The 20,212-nt window shown below is 41.0% G+C and overlaps 1 protein-coding gene and 1 pseudogene across 1 annotated transcript; one reads left to right on the top strand and one right to left on the bottom strand.

The window, feature by feature from the left end:
• Positions 1-679: 679 nt before the first annotated feature.
• Positions 680-16,399, top strand: LOC143860609 (uncharacterized). The gene is made up of 4 exons (XM_077371341.1): positions 680-907; positions 14,947-15,064; positions 15,150-15,387; positions 16,177-16,399. Exons 1-4 carry the CDS (start codon positions 756-758, stop codon positions 16,203-16,205), a joined length of 537 nt encoding a protein of 178 aa, XP_077227456.1. The 5' UTR covers positions 680-755; the 3' UTR covers positions 16,206-16,399.
• A 352-nt stretch (positions 16,400-16,751) lies between these two features.
• Positions 16,752-19,241, bottom strand: LOC143860916 (pentatricopeptide repeat-containing protein At5g66520 pseudogene; annotated as a pseudogene).
• Between the last annotated feature and the right edge of the window lie 971 nt (positions 19,242-20,212).

The following is a 20,212-nucleotide window of genomic DNA, read 5'->3' as shown; positions in this document are numbered from 1 at the left end:
TTGGACACATGAGTTTTTATATGTTGTAAGCCCCTATCGTCCCGTATTTTTAAAAAAAATTACTGTATGGACCACACTATTGGATGATCCAAACCGTCCATGTGATGGGCCACCACTTAAATAGGTTGTGCCCAAAAAAATGACATGATGCGTTGCTGAAAATTAGGGGTGCAACTCGGGTAGGTTGGGTCAGGTTGAGGCCAACCCTAACCCAACCCAACCTGAGCTTTGGGTTGAGGATGGTCAACCCTAACCCAACCCGCCTCCAAATCGGGTCGGGTTGGGTTGGGTTCATCTTGGGTCAAATAGAAAAATACGAGGAGAAAAAGCATAATCCTAGAAAAACATGAGAAAACCAAAGGACGGAGGTCGGAGGTCGGAGGTCGGAGGTCCGAAGTCGGAGGTCGGGTTGCCAAGGCCTCAACCCTAATCCAACCCGAAATTAAATTGGGTTGGCTTTTCCCGACCCTAATCCTAACCCGACCCAACTTGAGAAAATGCCAACCTAACCCGAGCCAAAATCGGGTTGAACCCGACCCAAGTTGCACCCCTTGAAAAACCAAAACACGGTATTAGTAGGGGGTGTTCTCGTTTTCCTTGGAAAATATTTTCAAGGGAAATATTTCCCATCAAAATAATTTTCAACGTCAATTTTAGTTTTGAGTTGTAGGGCCTTTCCTTGCCTCACTCACCCCACGCTGGTTTCACAAAGAAAGAGAGCTCGAAAACAAATAACAGGAAGAGAGAAGGGAGAAATGGGGAGAGAGGTGTCTGAGAGCTGCGTGGAGAGTCTGATCATAGAGATGGTCTCCTCCTACTGCTCCAGTTTTTACTCCTCCAAGCCGGAGCTCGCCGCTCGCCGAATCGAAGCCATCGGTTACCAAGTCGGACTTCAGCTCTCAGAAAGGTAACTCTAAAACCCTAACCCTAACTCAAAAACCCTAACGCGATTTCTTCTGATTTATTTCTTCTAGACCCGTAATTAGGGTTTTGGTGTGTTGTTATTGTTGAAGATGCATTTTCATGTTATAATTCTTTGATATTGGATCTTTTGATTATTAAACTATCTGCAATTCTTGATTTTGAGATCGTTAAAGTAAGATGAAAATTGTGTGTGCTTTCTAGGTTTGAAATGAAAAGTGGCATCAAATTATTTGAGAGAATGTGGTAAATGCATTACTTTTGTTTTTTTTTATTATGAACTTCAGATTAATTTGTAGTCGTAATTCATTAGATCAAGTAAAATTTGGAGTAAACTATATGTGTAAATGTCTTTTTTTACGACACTTGCCAAAAGTAAATTCCATCCACTGCACTGTAAGAATCCTAGGAATTACATTTAAGTCATTGCCGGTCTTCCATTGAGATCAGATTTTTCTTCTCAACGATATTCCAAGTTTTTTTTAAATTTTTTTTTTTTTTCAGTTTTTCTCTTTGTTGGTTTCACAACCTTATTATGTATTAAGTTCCATTTTCCAATCACTTAGTGACTTGGAAGAGTTCACGAGTATTAAGAATCTTAGCAGAGATGGGGAACGTTTCCAATTTCCTAGCCGGTGGTGTAGTTTGTAACATAGTGTAGACTATAGTGTGGGAACTCAATCCCACATCGAAAAGGAAAAGGTTTTAGGCATTTACAGTTTCTTTTATTGTACATACATCACTCTTCAAATTAAAAAACATGTTGAAAGAGTCATATGTTATTGTACAAAACTCTTCAAATTAAAACTGTTAGAAGAGTGATATCTTTTTGTACAGACATGACTCTTCATATTAGAAACCTGTTAGAAGAGTCATATCTTTTGGATTATGACCGTTGGTTTAATATAAATAGGAAACGGTTAGGTGTATGAAAGATATATCTTTTCCTTCCTTCTCCCTGTTCTTATAGTTTCATACAGAGAGTTGAGAGTGCTTTGTTGTATCCTGGAAGAGAATTGCCCGGGCAAATATCTTCTTTAAGATAGTGATCAATCACGCCTCAAAGCCTCTATTTTGTTTCGATTTAATTTTATTCTAACACTAGCAATATATGAAATATCAGGTCTGAAAAGAGGTTTGTCTAACACAGCAACATATGGCCCATCCATCAACTTTTAGTATATGGTCTGCTGATTTAATGTGATAAAATATCTTGGGAAACACATCCTAATGGGGAATCAACAACCTTCCCCTTTGTAAATTTCTCCTTAGTTTTCCATTAAAAAAAAAAAAAAAAAAAAAATTCTCCTTAGTTTAAGCTTGCAAGTACTTGTTTTTACATATATGAAAGATTGGGTTTCAATCCGTGGACACCTAGCCTTACAACTTGATCCATCTTTGTTGATGTATTGCAGAAGATTGTCTTCATAAGCCTCACTAGTGTCATTATCAATTACATTGAAACTATTGAATGGACTTTTGCATGTTAGAACATAGTCTTGTTTTTTTATGGGAATTATACTTCTATTATCATCATCCATTCAACATAATGGTTTGTATATCAACTTCTGATGCATGTCATTTTCATTAATTAATTAATTGTTCTGTAATGCTCTGTTAGATTTTTAAGTAGGCCCTAACCCCATTCTCTAGTTATACATGCTCTCATTCACTGGTCCTTCCCTTTGTATGATAACAAGGGCAATAGCTCATGTTAAGAATTATATGGTTTGCCACAATTTTTTTTTTTTGAATGGTAGCAGAATATATTAAAAGAAGACTGAGGAAGTCCCCCAAACAATACAAGAAAAACAAACAACACTCAAGGAATTTAAACTATCCCGAGAGATACATTTAGGGAGGAAGAAAATCATAAAGATCGAAAGCCTGCTTCGAAACTCCATCTTTCGCCAACTTATCGGCCACATCATTAGCAGATCTCCTCACATGCTGAAAAGATACCTGAAGCCCTTGTAAGATATCTTTAATTTCGTCAAAGAAATGAAGAAAACGCCACGGAGAACACCTAGGGCCCCTAAGCCATCTGATAACATTCAGCGAATCACCCTCCACAATACAACTTTCTAATCGGCCCCTTGCCAAGCACAGGATACCTTGATGCGCTGCTCTTACCTCCGCCTCGTTCGAATCTGCTATGCCGATTGGACCAGAAAAAGCCTTAAAGACCCCACCATCACTGTCTCTTAATACTCCACCAATCCCTGCTGGGCCAGGGTTACCCAAGCTTGAGCCATCGAAATTTAATTTGACTATCCCTTCAGGAGGAGGGCACCAGTGCTGGATGGAAACATTAATATTCTCCTGGCTATTGCAAACAACTCCCCACCCTTCCCACAATTCGAAGGCCGAAACGAATCGGAATAACGGAAGAGCTCGATCCCAAGAAATAGTAAGAGCAATGACCTTAATAAATAGAAAGTAAGGAGATTTAGCTTTCCCTTCAAAGACTCGAGAGTTCCTTTCGATCCATATAACCCATAAGAAGGCCATTAGAGAAAGCCACCACAATCGCTTACCTTTTTTGCCCCATGGTGTACATGACCAGCCTGCGAACAAGTCTAGAAGAGAGGATGGAAACACCCAATTAATACCAAACCTTTCTAAAATCCTCGCCCAGACCTCCCGAGCTACTCTACAGTGGATGAAAATATGGTCTACCGACTCCCCTGATTCAATACACATAGCACAGTGATCAATAATCAGCATATTTCTCTTTCTCAGAAAGTCCACCGTTGGGATTCTATTTCTTAACGTTGACCATCCAAAGAAACATACTCTAGGAGGAGCCTTTATTTTTCATACCCTTGCTACCAGAACATTTTCCTCATAAGGCAACAGACTATTATAGAAAGACTTGACCGAAAAACATCCAGAAGAGTTTAATACCCACAACCTTCTGTCTTCCCCTGAAGAACTTATATAGATCTGATCAAGAGTCTGAAATAGATTTGTCACCGAGGGCAATTCTCGATCAAAAAAATTTCGACGAAAGAGAGGATTTCAGATAACTTTGCCAGCGAGTCGCTCATAGCAATCTTTCACTAAAACTGACTTATCAGCGGCAACTAAAAAGAGGTCAGGGAATAAAACTTTTAAAGGAGAACTCGAACACCACCTCATGGACCAGAAAGAGACCCTATCGCCGAAATACACTCTATACCTAACTCCTCGATCAAATAGAGGAGTTAGGCACAGGATATCCCTCCATATTTTCACCCCAGATTTGCTAAAGCTATTCATATTAACCCAATCACCTTGAGCAGCACCATATTTCCCTGATATTACTTTAGTCCATAGTATTGATTTTTCTTCACCAAACCTCCACAGCCATTTTCCCATCAGTGCTTGATTTACCTGCTTGATCCTTCGAATTCCGAGGCCTCCTCCTTGAACTGGCTTGCAAACCAATTTCCAATTCACTAAGGCCATAACCCGCTTCTGCTCAGATCCCCCCACAAAAATCTTCTCTGAATCTGTTCAATACGCTGGACAACAGACACAGGGCATTTAAATAATGATAACTGGTACATCGGTATATTGGCCAATACGGCCTTAATCAAGGTTAATCTGCCTCCTTTAGATACCAAGTTCCTCTTCCATGTATCAAGTCGTCGTTCGATTCGTTCCACAATGGGATCCCATGCACTTTTATGGGGTCGCCCTCTTCCCAAGGGCAATCCCAAATAAGATGCAGGCAGACTCTCCAGCGAACACCCCATAATATTGGCTAGACTAGAAGCTCCTTCCTCGTTTATATTAACAGCGTAAAGTCTGGATTTTGAGAAATTTGATCGAAGCCCTGTTACTAATTCATAACACCTGAGAATTGCCTTAAGATTGAGGATCTTTGAGGCCAGGGGAGAGGAAAAGAGAAGGGTGTCATCCGCAAATTGCAAGTGCGAGACTTCAATCCCAGATTCGCTACATTTAACCCCTGAAATCAGACTCTCTAATCGGCCTTTCATCAACAGCACGCTGAGGGCTTCCGCAACAATAACAAATAAAAAGGGAGATAGAGGATCCCCTTGACGCAAGCCTCGAGACGATTTAAAGAAACCTTTTGCAGAGCCATTAATAAGAATGGAAAAATAGGCTGAAGATAAGCAACTTCTGATCCACCCTCGCCACTTCCCACCGAAACCCATTCTTTGTAGAAAGTAGTCCAAACATTGCCAATCCACTCTGTCATACGCTTTTTTCCATGTCCAGCTTACAAATAACACCTTGCTCACCTGATTTTGCCATCCAATCCACCATTTCATTAGCCACCAGCGAGCAATCCAAGATTTGTCTCTGGCCAACAAAAGCACTCTGATTCTCAGAAATGATAGTTGGAAGTACCCTCTTTAGCCGGTCCACCAAAACTTTGGACAAGATCTTATATAGACAACCTACCAAGCTAATAGGCCGAAAGTCAGATACTTTCACTGCTCCTTTAACTTTTGGAATGAGAGCAATAAAAGTGGCTCCTGTTCCTCGATCCAACTCCAACCCATCGTGAAATGCTCGAAAAAAGGCCATAATATCTCCCTTTACATACTCCCAACAAGCCTGAAAGAAAGCAAGGCAGAAACCGTCCGGCCCTGGAGCTTTATCACGATTCATCGAGAATACCCCTTTCTCCACCTCCTCCTCCAAAAAAGGGCTTTCCAGTCCCGAGATGCTAATAGCATCGAGAGATTTAAAGATCACCTCATCCAGCCTGGGCCGAACAATACCTTCCGCTGAATATAACTTCCGATAGTAGTCAAGAATTTTCATGGTAATCGCCTCTTTGCTACAAGATAAGGATCCCTACACTTCCAATACCTCGATTCTATTATTCCGACGCCTTGCACTGGCCATGTTATGAAAGTAAGCAGTATTTTTATCTCCTTCCTTTAACCAACTAACTCGGGACTTCTGCCTCCATGAGATTTCTGCCTACAGGAGGCTGCCTCTATGTTCCTCCTTTATTTTTCCTAGTTCATTCAAATCATCCTCTGAAGCTAACCTTTCCTCATCGGCCAAAGATATGTCCCGAATTCGATTTTTTAGCCATAATTGACGCTCATTGAGAGCCTCTAATCTGAGAGAATTCCACTCTTTGAGCTTTTTTTTAACAAAACAGAGTTTCGCCCCTATGATCCAGTCAGCTGCACCATCCACTGTATGTGATTCCCACCACCCCCCCAGCCTCTCAACCATGTTAGGAATTTCTAACCACCCCATCTCGAATCTGAAAGGTGAGGGACCCCATGAATCCAATCTTGGATCCAACAACAGCGGGCAATGATCAGAAACGGAATGCACAATCGCCTTCTGACACACTTCCGGGAACATAGAATTCCAACCAGGGCAGAACAAAAAGCGATCTAACCGACTTTTCCTTGAGTTTCTGGACCAAGAAAATTTAGCCCCCATCAACGGAATATCAATTAGTTCATTTTCAGCAATGAAATCTGAAAACTCAATCATATTCTGGGAAGTTCTGCTACACCCCAATCTTTCTTCGATCCTTCTGATTTCATTGAAATCTCCCCCTAAGCACCACGAATTTCCCCATTTGCTCCTAATCATGGTAAGTTCCTCCCACATCTGGCGCTTCGCCGACCTATCTGTAGGGCCATAGATGCCTGAAAAAGTAACCACATGTTTGTTTCCCACCTGACTGAGAACTATTGAGACGGAAAACTGACCTACCCAAGAATCTTGGATCTCCCATTTAGATTAATCCCACATAACTAAAATACCTCCTGCAGCCCCTTCAGATGCCAGCGAGAGCCAATCCCAATTGGAATTGCCACCTAAACTCATGATCAGAGCTCTGTTTGCTACCCCTATTTTTGTTTCTTGTATACAAACTACAACCGGCTTAGTACTTTTCACTATATCTTTGACCTGTGCCTTTTTTTCCAAGGACCCCAACCCATTTACATTCCAAGATAAAATCTTCATTTTAGAACCGGACGACCGCTGTGCACTTCCCCTGGGGCAATTTCTACTATTCATTCGCGAATTACGAACCACTTTCTTACTAGCGGGAGATTTTTCATAATTTACATCTGATTTCAGTTTGGTTAGCTCCCGTAACATCTTCCTGACACCTTCAACACTGGAAGGATCTTCAAAGGTCCTATGATCCATTTCTCGAAGCTCCGCAACTCTGAACATGGAACGCAATTGATCTTCCGGCCCGGAGTAGGTCAATCTCAAAACTCTGCTGGTGGAAATTATATGATTTACAAAAATCTCCAGAATTTCGGATTTGGGATCGACCCAGGAAAGAGGACTAATATTTTCCTCCACACATAATACTAACGCTAGGCTTTCTTTCACGGTATCTTCTCGGGAAACCAGACCACCTCCACTATACTCTGCCTCAACCGTACACTCCCTCCTACCGGCGTGAGAAAAATCGTTCGTCATTCGGCTAGAGCAGAAATCGATTAGGCCTCGCTCCGAAGAGTCCACCCGAACTTGGCTATGGCAAATTTCTTTACCGGAGACCGAACCCCCAAGTGCCGCACCAGCGTTTGGAATCAAAGCAGTGGTCGCACAAGATAGAGTATCTAGATCTGAGTATTCCGAATCGTAATGATCCAAACATCCCCCCTGTTGTATACTGTGACCCTCTTGAGTATCTTCAATATTAAGCTCATCATAGGACACTCCAGTAAATGCCTCAGATAAATTGACTACTAGCCGAGAATTTCCAGCCGCTACCTTATCACCAAGAAGCAGAATACGGGATTCCGAAAGCTGCGAGTGGTCAACAAAAGCCGATAATTGGAGAAGAGGTGAAGATGGGCTTTTGTCCTTTGCGGTAGAACCGTCAATATGGGCTATAACCCGATTAAAAGATGAAAAAGGAGAAAGCCCTATATTATATTTTTCAGACAGGCCCAACACTTTAGGCTGAGTTGGAGGGGCCCACATCTTCTTTATACGCCGATCCGACGGATGGGGAGACTCAAGTTGAATCAATGGAGATAGGAGAACTTGGGAAGTTGAACTTGTAAAGCCTGTTTCCCGCCATCTGGAGGAGCTTGCTCCAATCGCCACTTCATCCTGGCAGAGGAGACCAGACGCAACATGCCTGACACCCGTCCCCTTCCCATTTCTGCATACGCTATCACTCACAGCATAGGACACGTAGGAGGGTAATAGAATATAGGGAGGTGCGCTCGTTAGACCTACCACCGCAGAATTACTATCTTGCGCCATTGTCTTCTCCGACCGCCCATTACCGGAGTTACAAAGAATTTCCGACCAAGTTCGCTTGAATTCGTCTGAGTGTCGAACTTTGTGGACGTCCGGACGTTTATCATTTCTTGACCCCATCACCCAGTACACTGTTTCGTCGATGCAAACCGGTAATTTCAGAGAATCTGGGGTGGTTGAAGATGTCATCAGAAGAATTAACGCTTTCTCATAACCATCACCTTCATCACATGATCCATCTGTGGCTAGCACCCTTCCAATACGACAACCTATTTTCCTGAAAGTTTCCACCACCCATTCATGTGAAGGAAGCCCAACAATCGACCACCATGAAGACGTGAAATTCCCAGAAAATTTATCCTTCCATTCACGTGGCTCTTCGAAAGGACAATCCTTGGCATTAGCCCACCGAAGTCTGCAGTCAACGTACGAGGCATCCGGGGAAGACGTTATAGCAACCTCCTCTTGGGCTATCGGAAAAATCTCGAACTTGGCTGAAATTCCCGAAGCTTCTTCTAACCAACATTTTAACTTCGTAAAATCTTTCATCGATCCTGTTCTAGTTTTACCCCAAAAAGTTCGTTGAAGGTCGAATCTAGATCCCAACTCAATGGATTCAGCCCATATTTCCTCCGGGCACTGAGACAGATTGTCCATCACCTCCGGGCCTACCGCAACAACCTCTGTCTCCTGCTGACTCCCTTCGGGCTCTATCTGTCCCCTAGATTGCATCCCCTCCAAACGGTTCTGCAGGAAATTCGTGGTAGGCAGCTTCTTTACAGTTCTGGTTGAGGTAGACGGGAGCTGACGTTGGAAATCAACTGGGATATTACGGTCAAAACCCGACCACACCTTCCTACATCGGTAACATTCGGGACGTCGTCTGAAGTTTAAGAATCTGCACTTGGAGCATCGCCAGTCCCCCAGGTTACTTGCTTTTCTTCTCTCTATAACCCTTTGCAGTCTCTCCTCTCGGCGGCTTTTTTTAATCTGCCACCGGACAAATGAGGACCCCCAGCCGTCATAGTTGCGATTTCCAAGATCAGATTGGGAGAGAAATCTGTTCGACTCCAAACCACTAGAGCGCATATTCTTCGTGAACTCCTCCATTCGACCAGTTGAAATATCCCAACCTGACCTAAGACACAATGTGCAGACCCCTCCCTCCTCCTACGTCCGAGGAGGAAACGGAAGGAGAAGAAGAGTTCGAAATGGGAAACCCGACAGATACCGAAACGGAGTATGATGAACCAGAAGTATACACGGTAGGAGAATCAACCTCTGAATCAGAAAGTGCTGCCACCGAAATATACGAAGGAGGAGATGAAGAAGAAGAAGAAGAGGAAGGAGAAGGCAGAGAGACTACGGAAATTGAAACCCCCAACGAAGAAGAGACAGTTAGGGCCCGCCGGAGGCGAAGCCCAACTCCTGACAATCCCTCCTTTGAAGCTTTTCTGAGAACCTTGCAAAACCCATCTCCTCCTCCGATGATGAGTCCGAACAGCGACGCAGGAATTCCAGAACCTATGTTCTACTTAGCGACATCGTCGGACGACGAAACCACCTCAACGGCCGGCGACAACTGAGCCCAATCTCGTCTCCGGCGATCAACTGATGCTTGACCTAACTGTTGGTTTGCCACAATTACCCACTGGTTCTTTACTTCTTTTCATCTTAATATACCTTTCTCTTGTTGCTGCTAAAAAAATCATATATTTGTTGATAAAAAGGCAATTATTATTTGCTCGCTATGATTTTATTGAACTCTCATAAAAATGACGATACTCTTCCTTTTTAAGATCTTGAATTTTCTTTTTTGGATTAATTCAGCTTGTATTGCATTGGACAAATCATAAGCAAATCATAGTATTTTTCAATGGTATAATGCAGTGTTCAATGAATTTAAAGGGTTTCAATATAACTTTATCACATGAATTGAAGATTGAAGGGATGGATGGAAGAAGACTCGCTGCTTTTTGAAGCTGATCAGTCATGATGTTCTATATTGTTCAAAGATTTTATACGGTGCCCGCTCAGGCACGTACACTGGCGGCGCATCCACCCTTCATATGTGATCCAACAGCAGCCCACTTTTTCTACTTTCTAAGGAGGTGCTGTTGGATCAAATATCAAGGGCAGATGCCCCGTTAGTGTACGTGCTTGAGCAGGCACCATATAATTCATCTATAGATCATTACTACACAAGCCCTCTGTTTGAGATCGTCCATGCAAGAAAGAAAAGGAAAATCAACTGGATCGATCAAGGGTCAACAACCGACACAAATGAGTTTGACATTGTAAGAAGAACCCTAGAAACATACTCCTCTGCGAGAGTGTTAGCAGATCTACAGATGTGTTGGAAGGAGACCTTCTAGCCCACAATCCGATCCAATACTTATCAAATATGACCTGATCACGTTGGTAGAGTCACCCCCAAGATTTAAGGGCTTGAGATGAAGTCAAAGTCAAAGGCTAATCCTCCTTCTCAGAGCCAAAACATTTACCTCATTAGAGTCCCTTACCCAATTAATGCTTGAGAAAGTAAGTCTTACTCTACCACCATGGTCTCTAATTTTTATTTTTATTTTGAAATGGCAAGATGATTTCATTAAAGAAGGAAGCGGACCGGTCTCTAATAATCCTGCCAATTCCATCTAGGCCAAGATTGCCAATATTAGAGCCATTGAAAGTCATTTTTAACGTACAAACTGGAAGCGACGACCAACGAGGGGATGTGGTGTCCTTCACCACTACACTTGAACAGTAATAGTCTCACACATGCCTCAAATTAGAGCTGGATATGCCATGCAAAGTACTTGATATGGCTTCCCAGTTGATTACATGGCTAGAAATATTACCCCTGAGTGCTCACCCCATTGGACGCATCTTTCCATTGAAGATCCAATTATTTCTATCCTTCTGGAGCATCCAAAGCGTGGCAGGAAGACCTGTGGCCCCATGAAATTTCCTCTTAGCAGACCAAGGGAAGAAGACCTCTCACCCACCAAGCAATCCGCTAATTGCGACAACACCCATCGAATGTCAAAAAGCGAAACATATGAGATGCCATACACTCCTGATGACCAATAACTGAATCATCAGACAATCAATCGGTTCTCCATCCATGCAACCTAAGTTATAAATTCCGTTCCGTTCCGGCCAGAATGGACCCGAATTCTGGTTCCAGTCTGGAATCCAGAACGGAACGACCATATATTCCGTTCCGTTCCGTATTCCAGTCCATTTCAGTCGTTCCGGCCGGAATTCTGTCGGAATCTGAAATTCCGGACGGAACAGGCAGAATGCCATGTTTCGTCCGGAACTCCCCATTTTTTGTGTTTCTTCATCTCCTGTTGTTTTCGCTTCTTGGTTCTCCTTCTTTCTTCCTCTTTCTTCTTAAGATTTACATGTAAAGTATTGGTTCTCTCTTTTTACTGTCCATTTACTTAAGATTTACATCTAAAGTCTTGGTTCTCTTTACTATTTTTGTTGTCTATTTACTTAAGATTTACATGTAAATAAGGGAATACCCCCCAGATCTATTAAAAATAGTTTCAAGACCCAAATCTAAAAGGATAAAAAGTCAACTTTCTAGTTTTAGTACAAAATTCGCAAAAAATTGGTCGGGTCAAAATCTTAACTTCCAAACAATGGGTTTTTTTTTCTAATTATAAAAATTCATAAATTCAGTAATGTCCAAACATTATTAAATCCCAAAAGTCTTGTAAAAAAAATCTCATAATTTGGTCTCTAAAAAATTTACATCTTGCCATGCACTAGTCTACACACTTAAGATTTTCCTTTAAATAAATGTTGGATCTTTTACATATTTTCTTCATTTAATTGTTTTTTATATTTTTCTAACCATTTCTGTTTTTTTTTTTTCATATTTTTTATTATTAAAAAAATATTTCCCTTGTCGTAGCAGAATGAAAAGTTTCGAACGAAACGCCGAATGAAACGGACGAAACACCGAAATGTTCCGCTCTGGTCGCCAAAAACGACGAACGAAACGGAATTTATAACTTAGGATGCAACACATTGTACGATGATTAATGATGAAATGAGAACGGTGAATGTGTTGGTCACAGTGAAGATCTTATAAAGACAAGCAGTCCAACAAAAATGGCACTGCACAAGGTGTAGGAATCAATCAAATTCTACAACGGGGACACCCTACCTCCTATCATTGCATGCTGCTCGTGGAAGGACTTGACAGTGAAGAGTCTGGAAGAGGTCCATTGTCTTTATGGTTGTTGGGTTGGGCAAGCACACAGATGGGTACTTAAATTTGGTTCAATGTTTGTGCTAGAATTGATCTTTATCTGTTTTTCCCCCTATTCTAACAGATTATCGAATCACCAAATTCAAGAGAGAACCGACATTGTAGTTTACTCAAAATCTAGAGGATCTTCATCTATGTCCCTACCATTCATCTTCTCATGCATATCAAATGTTGCCGGTGCCACCACACCTTTTTCTAGTATTGCATGGTGCATGGTCCATACTTAACTATCCATTTGGCCTAGCCCTATTCACTAATCAATCTCTTCCAATCTTTACAGATTACTTTTTAGTCACACATATCCCACATTATGGTTGTGTCTTGGAAGACAAATCTTGTGGGGCATTGTCTTTATGACTGGAAATAATTATTGGTGTAGCAAGGGGCCATGTCTGCCTCTTTTTTTTTGTGGTGGGTGGCCCCCCGGGGGGGTGCGCCTTTTTAATGATTGCGAATTAGGCTACCACTGCGAATTTAATGATTGCTCTCTCGGTTGAGGTTCCATGGAGGCATGGATCTCACACTCAGTTTCACGAGATCCATTTGGTCATTTTCGCCTCGCCGTCTACTCCGTCACGTTAAAAAAACCTCGGGGGATGTACTTGTAACGTTTTGAAAGTCAAGGTTAGAGTTGTTGCATCAGTGGAGCTTTGCGCCGTGGAAAAAGAAAGGCATTATGTTGTGGAATATTTGTCTTCTTGCTACATGGTGGGTGATATGGAAAGAAAGAAATTCTAGAATCTTCGAGGGGGTTGCAAAATCTCCGTATTGGTTGTATATGAAAATTATTGTTCTTTCTATTTCTTAGGCAAGGAGTCTTCTGGTATTTCGGTTTGTATCGGCTTTTGACTTATGGGAGGGTTGGAGGGTTGTATGCTTTAGTCAGGAGGATCGCCCTAATGTTGTTCAGAGATGGGAAGCTCCGCCTTCTGGCATGTTCAAAGTTAATTTTGATGGCTCGAGTCTTGGAAATTCAGGACCAGCCGGGAGGGGTGGCTTGTATTGGGATGATAATGGTGTAGTTGTATGGGCTTTTTCCGGCCCCCTTAGAGTATGTGATACCATTGAGGCCGAAGTGAAGGCGGCATATCAAGGCATAAGAAAGTTTGATAGAGAAAAAATGGATCGTACTATTGTGGAGGGTGATTCTCTAAACGTGATTCGTTGGTTGAAAGGTTTGGGAGAGCCTCCTTGGAGATTTTCTCATTTTTTTTATGAAATTGATGACTTAATTGCGGGGTCGTCTATTGTCTTCAACCATGTGCGAAGAACGGCAAATAGGGAGGCAGATTCTTTGGCTAGGGGTGGAGTTGGAGTGGTTCGATTTGCTTCCTCCTTGAGTGTTTTCTTGTTTTTGTTTTGTTTTTCTATCCTCTGTAATTTGGGGGTGGTCCATCTCGGTCCGCTTCCTCCTTTAATGAAATCATCTTGCCATTTCAAAAAAAAAAAAAAAAAAAATCAGGGTTAGAGTTGAATGTGTCAGAAACTAGAGGGGGTGTAAATGTATTTTTCCCTTTTATTTTTTGAACATCTGAAACTTATGCATTGGATTTCTAAATGAAATAGTGCTATAGATAGCTGCTGTTGTTGGACTTTGAAGAAATATGGTTTAAATTTTTTCCTGTTTATTGGTATTTTTTTTTCCTTTTTTTTTCCTTATGTCTGCTATTATTCTTAGCTGTGTGACACTTGCGCCTTAGTCTTTTTGGCCGGAGAATTGTACCTCGCCCTTTTAACTTAATCAGTATACATTGAAAACTGCAATCATAATCACAAATGATTCAAAAGTTGGTGCATTTTCTAAATTAAATATAATTTACAAATTAAACATGGTTTTTTTAAATAATTCGTCCATTTCTCTTGTATTGTTCACGTCTTGTGGAAAACAAAATTATGGAAAAAGACATTGTAGTGGGAATTGGACCAACAACCAACATCCTATTCTAGTGAACTCATCCACTTAAAACACTTTCCGTCTTTTAGTTGTCCTATACATAAATAAATATGTATAGTAAATATACATGTTTTAATAGGAAAACACATGCCTTTTTCCCTGCATTTCCCAAACAATTCCCAAAATTTTCAAATGTTTGCCTTGCCAAAATTTCCCTGCATTCAAATTTTGTATAGGCTGTGGTATAAGATGAAGAATTCGACAGGGAAGTGAAATAGTTACTCGGCATGATGGCAGCGCATGGAAGTGTGGACCTCACTGTAGCGGATGACCCAGAAGATCATTTCTTATGGTTTTAACTGGCCTAGGAGTATGCTCCTGGCTACCCTTAATTGATTCTATGTAATGCAAGTAGGGACCTCTAGTCCCCAATGTAATTTTCCTAGTGTCAATGAAATCGTCAATTTTCAAAAAAAAAATAAATTTGTAACTATTGCTGTAAGCCGATTGAATCTGCCTTTCCATACCTGATCTGATTATCTTTGAAAGTCTTTAATGAATTGATGCTTAATGGAGTTTTAATTTTGTATGAGCTACGTCCTATCATTTTTGCTCTTGCCAGATATACCATGGAGCGGCCTCGATTCAGTGATCATTTAGAGGCGATCAAGTTCATCTGCAAGGATTTCTGGTCCGAGCTCTTCAAAAAGCAGATTGACAACCTGAAAACCAATCATAGGGTGAGTCCAAGAAGCAGTCGGCTTAATGGGTATGTCTTCCAAGTTATATAGCAATGACCATGTGTGTTATATTGTTATTTTGCAGGGTACTTTTGTGCTCCAAGATAATCAGTTCCGGTGGCTTAGACGCGTGTCAGTCGATCCATCCCCAGCAGACACGGAATCATCTCAGAATGCGGGCCCTTCTGCGACGACAGCTGATAACAAAGCAGCACAAGCAACAAGCATGCATCTCTACTTTCCATGCGGAATCATACGGGGTGCACTTACTAATTTGGGAATCCCATGCGCTGTTTCTGCTGACATTTCCAGCCTTCCCGCGTGTAAGTTTCACAGGCTTTGCAACACTTAGGACTTGATAATTCGTAACTTTGTTTAAAATAGCATTTCACAGTGCGGCCTATACTGATGGTTATGCAGAATTGTTGGTCCATGATAGGAACTGTATTTTTAATGGAAAAAGGTTTGCTAATCTGCAGAGTGCAAGGTCTGTAGGTCCTGTTGGCTTGACCTCAAGGACCCAGCTCTCTTTATCACCCTGCATCAGCCAATGTGGTCCACCACCCTTCTTAGTATTTGTGAATTGTCACTAACGAAAGTGTCAGTGATATGCTAACAATACACTATATACTGTGTCTACTTCAGTGTCATAATTCACAGAGTTTTGATTGAGTACAATGATATGTATATACACTATTAGGGTAGTTGTGGAAGTTATTCTAAGGGTTCACAAAAGTTTGTATTGACCAGATTAGGAATTATGATCATTTAGCCTTGAGGGTGTTTTTTAATGCTTCTCATTCCCCTTTTATCAGACGGTGAAATGGGCGGAAGAGAATCTAGTGGAGCAACTCAACTTTCACGCCCAGAATTAATTGCAGTTCACCCATATTTGTACTGACCAGACTAATTGCTGCAGTGTTTTTTTTTTTTGAGATGGTCCTGATTGGACAGTCTTGATCGTGGTGCACCTCTTGGATGGCAGAGATGTTTTGGATGCACTAAGTTACTGTTTATAGTTTATATACATAGTCATGAACCTTTAAACTATCTTAACATGCTAGCTAACATATGTTTTGTTTCTTTTCTTTGCTTTAAATTGATATAAACAGGTTCCTTTGTGATCCGCATAAAAGCCTGATTTGTGTTCTTGGGTGAAGAGGAGGACGAGGGTGTCTTGGGCACTCTTTACTGAAGAGGATTTAATTTGGGAAGGAGACTTTGATGTCTGCATAGGTTTTGTATTGTATTTTTTTATTTTTTTTCTGTAATGAAAATTTGGTTCAGGAACTGCTGGTGAAAGTTTTCTATATCATGGCTTATATTTTGGGATGATTCTTTTTTAAAGAGAGTTGATATATGCACTCTTGTTTTGATATTGGCACCCGTCTAAGCTACAAATCGGATGTATAACCCCACAGGCCACATGTCGAATTCAATCAAGAGCAAATTAAAAACAATTCATGAAGGCCAGTAACCTAACTCTTGAACGATCAACTTAGAATCAGCCCAATAAGGGTGCATTTGGATTGTCCGTATCAGGTGCTAGATAACCTATTCCGATTCTGCCTTATTTCTGCGTTTGGTTAGAAAAATGAAGTGAATCAGTGCTTGGACATGACTAGACCTGGACTAAAGGTATTGAAGAGCCAATGAACTTTTTTCTCTATCAAAATAAGAAAGATCGAACTTTGAACACACCAATTAATGCAAACCGTTGAAATTAAAAGGAAATCAATCAGACAATGAAAAAAGTCTGAAATGCTACAAGAGGTTGATTGATTTATCTAAGGCCCTGTTTATTTTGGATTTTGAGAGCCAATTGTGAGTCCAAAACTGATTATTGAGCTCAAAATTGAATGTAATTTCAAGTCTAATAAATTGTTTTGGACTCGCAAACAGTTCTCAAAATCCAAAACAAACAAGGCATAAACCCTTGATGAGGATTGTGGGGTGGTCTTAACCTGCAATTACGCTCTCTTGATGCTGTCTTGATTTTCTTGGGGATTTTACGACTACACTATCAAAATCAAAATGCAATCCTCTTTGACAAAGGTTATATTCTTTCACCAATAATCATTGCAAGAACAAGCTCCATCCTTAAAATGGTGAAACCGGTTTCGATCCCTGACAATTATCTCTCTGTCATAGATCTTTGAGATCAGTTTCGTCGCGAGATGACAATCAATACATGCTCGAAGATTCTTCACCACCCGTATAGAAGTCCTCGGACTCGTACTCACAAGTCCAAAAGCAATAGCCAACTTCTCACTGTGATAACAGAGCGCCCTCCTCTTATCTTCCTCATCAATGTCATGCAACACCTGATTAGTTTTAGGTGCATAGCCCTCCGCCTTCAACCTCAACGCAATCTCATCCAACATCGAGTAGGTCTCCTTAGATCGAGGGTGCCCACTCTCTCCGACCATGAATTCGTACACGACATTGTCCACCTCAATTGAACTAGAACCAGGCGTCTTTGAAATCCCCCTATCTGTCATGAATCTCCTCACCCTCGCAACATCGTCCCATCGGAACTTGGAAGCATAAATGTTTGACATAAGGACATAGTTCCCATCATTGAATGGCTCCAATTCAACAAGCTGTTCCATCACAATCTCCCCAAGTTCCACATTACCATGTGTACTGCAAGCATTAAGCAATGCCCCCCATAGAACTCCATTGGGTTCAATTGGCATGTTTTTCACAGTCTCATAAGCTTCTTGCAGAAAACCCGCCCTTCCTAGTAGATCTACTAAGCACCCATAATGTTTGATGTTAGGTTCAATACCAAAACATCTCATTGAACTGAAATACTCTCTGCCCTTGTCTACAAGTCCTGAATGAGTGCAAGCAGATAGAACTGCGATAAATGTGACATTATCGGGTCTTGTTTCACTCATCTGCATCTGTTCGAATCTCTCGAGCGCCTTCTCTCCATAACCATGCATGGCAAGCCCCCCAATCATTGAATTCCATGTACAAACACTTCTCTCAGGCAGATTTTGAAAGACTTGGGAGGCTTTATGGATGTGCCCACATTTCATATACATGTCTATAAGGGCAGTACCAAGAGTTGGATTCAGAAAAACTTGATTTTTGTCAATATAGCCATGAACCCACTTACCCATTTCGAAAGCACCAAGATTGGCGCAGGCAGAAAGAATGTTAACCAGTGTTAATTCATTTGGCTCAATTTCTGCAAGTTGCATTTGATGGAACAGTGCAAGTCCATCATTGTACTTCTTTTGTTTCACATAACCAGTGATCAGTGCAGTCCAAGAAACCACATTTCTCTCAGGCATTTTATCAAATACCAATTGCGCGGATTCGAGATCTCCACAATTAGAATAGAAAGTAACCAAAGAAGTTTGGGAATAGACATCAGACTTTAAAGTTTGGCTTTTGAGGATGAGGGAATGCACTCCTTTTCCTTCAGAGAGGGTGTTGCACGCCTTAAGAAGAAATGGGAAGGTGAAATTGTCGGGTTCGAGGCCGTTGTGCTGCATTCTGATATAGAGATTGATTCCTTCTTTGCTGCTTTCATATAGCGCATAGCCCCTAATCATGGTGTTGAAAACAAAGGTTGTTTGGTGAGTCATTTCTTCAAACACTTTGCGCGCGTAGTCCATGTGGGTAGAACCCACCAAAGATTCGATGAGCTTGGGGAGTAGATTATTGGTCTTTTCAGGTGGGTTTTTTATAATCTGGGTATGGATTTGCTTGAATTGGTTCAAATGAGTGCATCTTTTGAGCAACGAAACATTGAGAAATGGGCGTTGAGACAATTCAAAAGTGGGGTTTTCTGACGATATGATGTGATTGGGAAAATGGGTTTTGTGATTGGCTGCGACACTGTTCATGTTTTCTTCTGTTTTCAAAGGTTTCGACCGTTACTGAGACCTACGCTTAACAGGACAGAGAAGTAGAGAACCAGGGGGTTCTTTTGTTCTTTAACCCATGGGAGAAAAAACAACGGCTTGATAAACGCATCTATTCAGCATGCTTGATGAACGGTCTAGAATCCTTCTGAGGGTGGGACTAAGGGTAATTGGGCCGTATTTGAGATTGCCAACGAATAACAATCAACAACGGATCCGAACATGACACATTTCAGTGAGGTTCATTCCTTACATGATTGTTTTCCTTCACAACAATAATGCTAGTTTGAAAAGTGTTTTTCTATTTTACGAAAGGGAAATGATATCTGCGTCAAGTGTTTGGATAAACATGCGCTCCACTTCTTGTTTGTCGTATAGCATTTAAAGGGTTTTAAGTGCTTTTTGAGAACAGTAATATCCTCACATCCCTTTAAATACTACACGACAAACAAGTGGAGCGCATGTTTATCAAAACGCTCGGCGCATATATGGGGAAATTAGAGCATTACATGAATGATGTGTTCAGATCTGAAAGAAGTTTGACTACTGGGACCCTTGATCTGGTGTGGAGAGATTTTAGTATTGTTAAGGTGATGAGATCACCTTGTTTGAAAAGTCAAAAGTGCCCATGTATTTTGTATGCTGAGACTCGCTATTGTTTTAAGTAATTATAAAGGGTGGTTTGGTCTTTTCCCTATGTAAGGGTTGTGTCCTCACTATCAAAGAACATATAGGGGTTATTACATTTTAGAAATATTTTTTCTACCCAAGCTTTTTTCAGAAAATTCCTGCAATCCAAATAGGGTTGCCTCCTTACAATACAATGAGTAACACATGATATTACATAGTTGGCTCTACATATGGTTGATTTATGACCGTCCATCTTTGAGGCCATAAGTTGGATCTACAATGCCAATTGGGTGATAATGTGTCATACAAATGAGATTCAAGATAAGATCATATAAGGTAAATGATAAGCTTAAATAGTGGGGACCCGTGCTAGTGTGCTACCATTGGCTATATATAATATGGCCCAATTGCATCACATAGCTAAGCAATTAGAGAATGAGGCAACAACTATGCTTTAGTTCAGCATGATAGAATCAACACAAATTGTATGATTGATCAAACATGATAATATTTTCTCTTTTTATTCTTTCTTCATGCCATATGAGCTGAAATGGAGCTGGGGCAAATATAAGTAGGTCATTTGAAGTTACTATTTTCCATGTCAAGGATCATATGCTCTAAATCTTTCTTTTGAGGT

The sequence above is a fragment of the Tasmannia lanceolata genome, unplaced genomic scaffold (assembly GCF_043159265.1).
Source record: "Tasmannia lanceolata isolate RefF3 unplaced genomic scaffold, GAP_Taslan_0.1 ptg000037l, whole genome shotgun sequence".
NCBI classification, from domain to species: Eukaryota; Viridiplantae; Streptophyta; class Magnoliopsida; order Canellales; family Winteraceae; genus Tasmannia; species Tasmannia lanceolata.
The sequence above is the reverse complement of the archived record's forward strand: the minus strand, read 5'-3'. Positions and strand labels throughout refer to the sequence as shown.

Bases quoted from the DNA above. Each gene is read 5' to 3' on its own strand.
- LOC143860609 (XM_077371341.1), top strand. From the start codon at position 756: ATGGGGAGAGAGGTGTCTGAGAGCTGCGTGGAGAGTCTGATCATAGAG. The intron at 15,065-15,149 runs GTGAGTCCAAGA...GTTATTTTGCAG, and splicing joins ACCTGAAAACCAATCATAGG to GGTACTTTTGTGCTCCAAGA. The intron at 15,388-16,176 runs GTAAGTTTCACA...TGATATAAACAG, and splicing joins CATTTCCAGCCTTCCCGCGT to GTTCCTTTGTGATCCGCATA.